This window comes from Cheilinus undulatus, linkage group 21, assembly GCF_018320785.1.
Source record: "Cheilinus undulatus linkage group 21, ASM1832078v1, whole genome shotgun sequence".
Taxonomy (NCBI): domain Eukaryota; kingdom Metazoa; phylum Chordata; class Actinopteri; order Labriformes; family Labridae; genus Cheilinus; species Cheilinus undulatus.
Genome location: NC_054885.1, coordinates 7,484,396 through 7,493,765, shown reverse-complemented (window position 1 = coordinate 7,493,765; position 9,370 = coordinate 7,484,396). Strand labels below are relative to the sequence as shown.

Genomic DNA, 9,370 nt, shown 5'->3' with positions numbered 1-9,370 from the left:
TAGTATTGATTTTCATATACTTGTGTCAAACAGTCCCAAAACTACAACCCCAATTCCAAAAAAGTTGGGGCACAGACAGAATGCAATGATTGTCAAATCTCATAATTCCATATTTTATTCACACTAGAAGATAAGCAGCACATCAGACGTCAAAACTGAGACATTTAACCGTTTCATTAAAAGCATTAGTTCATTTTGAATTTGATGTCAGCAACACATCTCAAAAAAATAGGGACAGGGCCATGTTTACCATCATGTAGCATATCCTCTACTTTTAATAACAATCTGTAAACATGTCAGAAGAGAGCAGACCAGTTGCTGGGGTTTTTAGAGAGGAATGTTGTCCCATTCCTATTTGATGTAGGATACTAGCTGCCTAACAGTCTTGCGTCTTCTTTGCTGGATCTTTCCTTCTATGATGGTCCAAATGTTTTCTATTGATGAAAGGTGTGGCGTGCAGTCAGGCCAGTTCAGTCTGGATGGGCGCATATGTAGCTCTAAAACCTCTATGTACTTTTCAGCATTGATAGTTCCTTTCCAGATGTGTAAGCTGTCCCCGCCATAGGCTCCAATACAACCCCATACCATCAGAGATGCAGGCTTTTGAACTGTGCGCTGATAACAAGCTGGATGCTCCCTCTCCTCTTAAGTCCACAGGACACGGCATCTGTAGTTCCCCCAATAAAATCAAACTTTGATTCATTGACCACAGAACAGTTTTCCATTCTGCCTCAGTCCATTTTGAATGAGCTTTAGCCCAGAGAAGACGACAGTGTTTCTGGCTCGTGTTCACAGATGGTTTCTTCTTTGCATGATGCACCTTTAACTGTCATTTGTGGATGACACGGTGAACTGTGTTGACAGATGATGATTTCTAAAAGTGCCCATGCAGGGATTTCCAGTACAGAATAATGCCTGTTTTTAAGGCAGTGCTGTCTGAGGGCCCAAAGATCATGAGAATCCAATATGAACCTTCAGCCTGGTCCCTTACTCAACATTCTTCTGAAACTTTTCCAGTTTTTAGATGCAGTTTTCAGATTGGTGAACATCTGCCCACCTTTATTTCTGAGAGACTCTGCTTCTCTGAAATGCTCCTTTTAAACCCAGTCGCGACACTGACCTGTTGCCAATTAACCTAATTAGTTACAAAAAAATCTTTAGTTGTTTTTCATTAGTAACACTTACTTTTCCAGCCTTTTGTTGCCCTGTCTCGACTTTTTTTGAAATGTGTTGCTGCCATCAAATCCAAACTGAGGCAGTATTTTTTTCTGAAATGGTAAAATGTCTCAGTTTTAACATCTTTCATGTTGTTTATGTAAATAAAGTATAGGTTTACGAGGGTTTTCACATCATTATTTGTTTTAATTTACATTTTAAACAGCGCTCCAACTTTTTTGGAACTGGGGTCAGTTACAAGAGTGGTTTCACTCAAAGAAAGCATCTTTTCTCTTTTGAGACTAATGTTATGTTGTACATTATCCCCGACACAAAAAACTTAATAACGAACCTACTTTAACTTTTTTTTTTTTTTTTTTTTTTTTTTTACTAATTTTTGTGTGTGTATCCGGTTTGCTTATTTTTTTAGTGTGTCTCGTTTTAATCATAAAAATACTTGTATAATTTTAGATATAAAAACTAACCGTCGAAACTTCAACATATTAAATCCCTCCTAATACTTTTTTCACAAAACTGCTCACAACGTTTCATTTGATTTCACCGGGCGCTGTATCTTTAAGTTTTACGACATGCCGCAAAGCGACTGTAGTGCAATAATTCACATGGCTGTGTTCGGAGTGATGAAGTGTTGGGAGCTCGTTTGAAATATTTTACTCTTCGCTTTGTCTTTATTAAGGATGTACTCCTCTGTTTGTTTTATTCTACGTTTGCGCGCTGTATAAAATGTTTCCGTAAAAGAAACGACACACCGGAAGTTGATCTGGAGTGTAAGAGTATTAGATGTTGGATTAGGTGTTTGTTGGGTGTCTGCTGTTTGTGTGCATGATGTTCGTGTTGGTGGAGATGGTGGACACGGTGAGGATTCCTCCCTGGTTCTTCAACAGACAGCTGAACGGAGCCATAGCAGAGGAGCTCAACAAGAAGCTGGCCAACAAGGTCTGTGACACTGCCTGACTTTGTGCCTGATTAATTCAAAAGTATTATCCCTTTCCTGATTTCTTTCTCTTTTTGAATACTTGTCACTCCTAAATGTTTCAGATCATCAAACAAATTTCAGAATTAGACAAAGATAACCCGAGTAAACATCAAATGCTATTTTAAAAGATAACTTTAAAAATGTATTAAGGGATAAAAGCCTCCCTGGCCCTATGTAGAAAAGTCACTGCCTCCTTAACCTAATGACTGGTTGCTCCACCCTTGGCTGCAACGACTGCAAGCTAATGTTTTGATAATTGCCAGTGAGACTTTCACATCATTGTGGATGATTTTTCCCACTCTTCTTTGCAGAATTGGAGGGTTTTCAATCATGAACAGCCTATTGAAGGACATGACACCCATCAGACTCAAGTCCAGACTTTGACTAGGCCACTCCAAAACTTTCATAACCCAAGTGCACCTAAGATTGAGGTCATTGAATTATGGCAGCATATTCTCCCTCTGGTAGGATATTCAGATATAGATCAGAATTCATGGTTCCATCAGTTACAGCAAGTCATCCTGGTCCTGAAGCAGCCCCAGACCATCGCACCATAAAAAAGGTTTAAATAGGTTATTTAAGTTTTTAAAGAATCAGACCTTCTATCGTCAGCTAACAAAATGATGTGTTTTCCCTCGTGTTCTAATCTTAAAATGCTTTAAGAAAATGAACTACACATCAGATTTTCTGTGTATACCTCGTTTCTCCTCAGGTGGTCTTTAACGTGGGTCTGTGTATCTGTCTGTACGACATCACTAAACTGGAAGATTCCTACATTTTCCCTGGAGACGGAGCTTCACACACCAAAGGTATGAAGACGAGGAGGATGATAATAGAGCTCTGAGGGGCTCTGGAATTTCCTCAACCTCTGTTTCTAATGCACTGAAATGATGGAACCATTTCTAGATCACACTCCTGAAAACTACTTCTCACCATTCTTCACATTTTCTTTGCTCTCTGTGTCTCAGTTCATTTCAGATACGTTGTTTTCCACCCATTCCTCGATGAGATCCTCATTGGAAAGATCAAGTACTGCAGCCAGGAGGGAGTTCATGGTAAGTAAGATCTCCTGATTTCTCAGCATCTTTTTTTTAAACTATAGATGTTGGAGCTCAGTGTTTCCCAAAGTGTCGACCGTGCCCCATTGGAGCTTATTTACAATAAATAACTCTAAAAATCATTTTAAAGTTAAACATTGAAATCAAAATAATAATCTACCTGACAGGTTCAGGTTTCTGTTTAAAAGTTCCCAAAACTCACAAAATAGAGCTAAGAGAACCGGTGTCACAGTTTAACTGGTGTTGGATTAATTGGTCACGCTGTGGTAAACATTGTACTGCTTGCTTCCCAATCATTATTACCTACCAGTGCCTTCAGAGACATTAATGTTACAAGGACAGAGTTTGCAGAGTCACAGAAATTAAATGAAAGTCAGTGACTCTGCAAATGCCGGATCAAAACAACACACATGCCGATGGCTTGGTTATTAAACTTTGTGACTCCATAAAATCTTCCCTGGTAATAACAGGCAGGTTTATTATTGGAGCCCTAAAGCTCAACTGCTAAACATTTTATGCAACACAAAGATATTTAATAACAAATAAAAAAAAAATTAAGTGGGCACCATACCATTTCAGGAAACACAAAAACATTTCACAAATCACAACAAGAAACACAAAACTTCTGATCAAATGTAAAAATGTTTAGAGTACAAAAATTAAGACAAAAAGACCTTTCACAAAATGTTTATTTGACCTTCAGGGTCACTGTAAAAGATGCTATCCACATGACCTACAGTTTAAAGGTCCAGACAGTCATGAGATACAATACAGGCCATAATAAACAACCACTGACACTCATCTATAGGCTCATCTATACTATATGGACAAAAGTATTTGGCCACTTGATCATTAACATCAACAGGAACTGTCATGTCATTGCATTCAAAACCATGGCCTTTAATATGGAGTTGGCCTCCCTTTAATCTATACTAGCCTTCACTCTTTAAGGAAGGCTTTTCACAAGATTTTGGAGTGTCTCTGTGGGAATTTGTGCCCATTCATTCTGTAGAGCATTAATGAGGTTGGACAAGAAGACCTTTCTCTCAATCTCCGTTCCAGTTCATCCCAAAGGTGCTTGATGGGGTTGAGGTCACGGCCAGTCTAGTTCCTCCACACCAAACCCATCAAACCATGTCTTTATTAGGGCTGAACAATTGGTGAAAACAATCTAGTTGCAATTTTTCTTCCAATATTGCGATTGCGATTATATTTAGTAGGGGTGTAAAGATACATGTGTTAGTACTGGAGGAGGAGAGGGGACTCAATCATGTCTGCAGCTGCATCATAGATAAAGTTATCCTCAGATTTCACACGGCTCTAACCTCTATCTAACAAGATGGGCTATGAAAAGTTCTCCCAAACTTTGTAGTTGTCCCATTGGTTAAAATAGTAATCCAGTGCTGAAGTCAATGTTAAAATCAGCAGGATAGACATTAAGGAAGCATACTTAACAAGCTAACTTACAATTGTATGATAATTGTTCAAGTTGGCTGGGAAATTTTAGTGTTTAAAGAATGGGTATAAATATATAAATATATCAAGTAAAATAACCTAGTAATCAAAAAATTATTTATTTATTAATATTTTTATTCATTGAAGACCTTCTGGAAGGAGGTTGCGGCATTATTGATAATTGAAAGGTAATTTATTCTGCATATTTATTTGAATAAAATTTAATATAGTAAATTTAAAAAATCTGTTATTTAATTTGCTTTAATAACCATACCAAAAACATACCATACCGTGACTTCAAAACTGAGGTACGTTCAGAACCAAAATTTTTCAATACCTTTACACCCCTAATATTTAACTTCCTCATCTCATATAATTTTTAATAAATACATTATTTTGGCTCATATTGCAAATTTGATATCAGTTACTATATTGAAGAGGATATTCATTTTAATGTCGATCTCATTTTAAGCAAGACAAACATACATTATTAAGGCAGGATTTTTGTTTTTCTAAAAACACTTGCATAATGTCCATAAAATCTCTGCTGCAAAAAAAAATATTAAACTAGTATTTTGACACATGTTATGTAATGCCCAGCCCTTGTCTTTAAAGTCCTTGTTTTGTGCACTGGGCCACAGCCATGTTGGAATAGAAAAGGGCCTTCCCCAAACTGTTGCCACACAGCTGTAGGCATAGCATTGTATAGAGTGTCTTGGTATGCTGAACAGAGGCGTCAAAAGTTTTCACATTCATTACTCAGGTAGAAGTATAGATACTAGGGTTTATAAAGACTTCAGTAGAAGGTGAACTATCAACTCAAGCTTTTTACTCAAGTAAATGTATAAAAGTATTGGTTTCAAAACTACTTAAAGTATAAAAGTAAAAGTAATGTAAGGGGGAAAAATGCCATTTCCATTCTATTCCATTCTAAAATTCCATTCTACCATTCAATTCCATTATACTTTCCATTCCATTCTATTCTACCATTCCATTCCATTCTACAATTCCATTCAATTCGACAATTCCATTCTACCATTCCATTCCATTATACTTTCCATTCCATTCTATTCTACCATTCCATTCCATTCTACAATTCCATTCTTCAATTCCATTCCATTATACTTTCCATTCCATTCTATTCTTCCATTCCATTCCATTATACTTTCCATTCTATTCTACGATTCAATTCCATTCTACTGTTTCATTCCGTTCCATTCTACCATTCCATTCCATTGTACTTTCCATTCCATTCTACCATTCCATTCCATTCCATTCTACAGCTCCATTCTACCATTCCTTTCCATTCTACTTTCCATTCTGTTCTACCATTCAATTCCATTCCACCATTCCATTCCATTCTACAATTCAATTCTTCAATTCCACTCCATTATAGTTTCCATTCTATTCTACGATTCAATTCCATTCCACCATTCCATTCCATTCTACAATTCCATTCCATTGTACTTTCCATTCCATTCTACCATTCCATTCCATTCCATTCTACAGTTCCATTCTACCATTCCTTTCCATTCTACTTTCCATTCTGTTCTACCATTCAATTCCATTCCACCATTCCATTCCATTCTACAATTCAATTCTAACATTCCACTCCATTATAGTTTCCATTCTATTCTACCATTCCATTTCATTCTACAGTTCCATTCTACCATTCCTTTCCGTTCCATTCCACCATTTCATTCCATTATACTTTCTATTCAATTCTACTTTCCATTCTATTCCACCATTCCATTCCATTATACTTTCCATTCCATTCCACCATTCCATTCCATTCTACAATTCCATTCTACCATTCCATTCCATTATAGTTTCCATTCTATTCTACCATTCTATTCCATTATACTTTTCCATTCCAGGTTATTTTTAAAATGTAAGGAGTAGAAAGAACAGATAATTGCATGAAAATGTAAGGAGTAGACGTAAAAAGTTGGCTGAAAAATAATTACTCCAGTAAAGTATAGATACCCAAAATTTCTATTTAAGTAAAGTAACGAAGTATTTGTACTTTGTTACTTGACACCTCTGGTGCTGAAGCATTAAGATTGGCCTTCACTGGAGATAAACAGCTGAAAAACAGCCCCATACCATCATTCCTCCTCCACCAAGCTTCACAGTCAGACAGGAAACGTTCTCCCAGCATCTGCCAAACCAAGAAGCATGATTCGTGTCTCCACAGAACACGTTTCCACTGCTTTTCATTCCCGTGTCGGTGTACAACCACTCCATGTGATGCTTGACATTTGGCTTGATGATGTGAGGCTTGCAGGCGGCTTCGCATCTATGGAGCGCATTGATGCCACTGAGTTGCTGTTGTTCCTAAATGCTTCCACTTTCTAATAATATCACTTACAGTTGATTGTGAATCGGGTGAAATGCCAGAAATTGTCATATTGCAAAGGTGGGTCACTGAGCTCCTCAGAGCGACCCATTTTGTATCATAAATGTTGGCATATGAAGACTGCATGGCTAGGTGCTAGCCTGTGGCAACAGGTCTGATTGAAACGCCTGAATTCAATAATGAACAGGTGTAGCCAAATACTTTTGTCCATATAGTGTTTCTGTGAGGCAGACATGCAGCGTGGCTGTAAACTGTGATTAACTTCAATTAAACTGTTTATTTTCCTGTTTTAGTGTCTATGGGCTTCTTTGATGATATCCTGATTCCTCCAGAGTCACTTCAACAGCCGGCAAGGTTGTATCCTTCCTGCATGACAAATTTTTATGCAATAATTATTCCTGTAAAGTGTTTTGGTAGTTTATACACCGTAAAGAAGTTTAAGAATATAATTTGAGTGAAATGAAGGTATGAAGTAAAGCAGATCAGAAAGAAAGAGACATAAAAAGTCCTTACATCAGCATTAGCGATGAAGCCGAGCAGGTCTGGCTGTGGGAGTACGAGACAGACGAAGGAGCTCACGACCTCTACATGGACCAGGGGGAGGAGATCCGCTTCAGAGTGACAGACGAAGTCTTCGTGGACACGTCGCCAACCGGCCCGGCCGCCGCCGACACCGACACAGCTGCTCAACCAGGACAGTCGACGGCGCCACCGCCAGAGGAAAGCGGGGAGAAGAAGGAGGCTCCATACACTCTGATCGTAAGAGGACACTTCATGACTACAGGGCGTTGATTTAAAATGCTCTGACACAGGTCAGGACTAGAAGTTTCTCTAACGCTGTGCTGTTGTTTCAGGGGACCATCTGTGAGCCTGGGCTGGGATTGCTGTCATGGTGGAATAACTAACACCACAGAAGAAGTTTGTTGACTGATCAGAGAGAGAAGAGACAAACAGCTGGATCAAGAGAACTGAAGTAAACACACAGAGACTGAATCTGCTCTATGAAGCAGGATAATGTGTTATCATTACTGCAAATGAACAAACCAGCCTCATATTAGCATCTGAACATTATCATTTATTTAATAAAAATGGATTGAAACATGTTTTTTTTAAAGATGTAATTTTGAGCTTTTTTATTCCTTCGTATGAGAGAGAGAGCATTTTTTAATGAGGCTATGAACATGTTTTTTTTGCTGTAGACATCTGCATTTTAGCATGAGGGGTGTTTGTGATTTCTGGTGCTTCTGCAGTCAGTTTGCCCTTTCTTTAACTTCATTGTTCAACCACGGAGGTTGGAGGTTGCCACATAGGAATGATATGCAGGAAAGGAGCCAAACCCTGGTCGCCTCTTTGAGGACTGCAGCCTCTACACAAGGACTGGTGGACTATTGCAAGGCCACTGGTGCCCCAATTAAAGGATAATATGGTTAAATCAATATTTGAGTGATGATCACAGCAGTACTTTATCATAAGACTTTAATTTTCAAAGTATAAACTTGGTTGATAAATACTGTTTGAATGTGAGGACGTTTTATCAGTTTTAGAAAGGGTGGAGTGATGTTGACCCATTTAGAGGTGTGGATCACATTCCTGAACCATTTTTTCATAAAAAGTCTGAGACAAAGCAAACATTAACCATCAGTTAAATTTATACTTGTGAAACTAAAAGCTTTAATTTGGGCCACATGCATGAAATTTGGTACACATATAAATCATATCCAGATGAACAAAAACTAATTTACTGTCTTTTAAAAATACATGCAGGAAGTAAGGTAGTGACAGATATAAGTCAAAATTTTATGGTTTTGGACATTTTACAGGTCTCACATTTGAACCAACTCCACCCAGGGATTTTATTGTCTTGACTCCAGAATTTTGTTATGATTCTAGATAAGATGGAGATCTAATTTTTTGCAAACTTTGAGTTTTTATTGTAGGGTGGGACAACAATTAGGCTCCAAAGTTAGAATTAGGATTTTTCTTTTCTTTATAAATCTATTCAAACTATCAGCATCGGCAGACCATTCACCCTAGCCTTATGATATGTGAGCTGCACATGAATCATCATCAAACCTACAAAAAAGCCTCTTGGACTCATACCTAAATCCCAACAGGAAGTCCACCAGCTTCAGCCCAATTTCAAAATAAGGCATTTTTGATGGTGCCAAATGACTTTAACCTGTTGTAACTTTTGTACATCATTCTGTGGTCATCTACAGTTTCTGGCAAGACAACAGTATCAAACTGACCCCGCTAACATTCAAACATCTTATTATAGCGCACTCTACTGCTGACAGGAAGTCACACAGATATGCCATTTGTTCATTCTTCTTACAGTGCTGAAAT

General features: G+C 37.9%; 1 protein-coding gene across 1 annotated transcript; it reads left to right on the top strand.

Annotated features, from left to right (window-relative positions):
* The first annotated feature begins 1,760 nt into the window (after positions 1 to 1,760).
* Positions 1,761 to 8,127, top strand: polr3h (polymerase (RNA) III (DNA directed) polypeptide H). The gene is made up of 6 exons (XM_041778186.1): positions 1,761 to 2,112; positions 2,865 to 2,961; positions 3,121 to 3,207; positions 7,318 to 7,381; positions 7,549 to 7,783; positions 7,879 to 8,127. The coding sequence occupies exons 1-6, from the start codon at positions 1,999 to 2,001 to the stop codon at positions 7,927 to 7,929; spliced, it is 648 nt and encodes a 215-aa protein (XP_041634120.1). The 5' UTR covers positions 1,761 to 1,998; the 3' UTR covers positions 7,930 to 8,127.
* Positions 8,128 to 9,370: the final 1,243 nt, after the last annotated feature.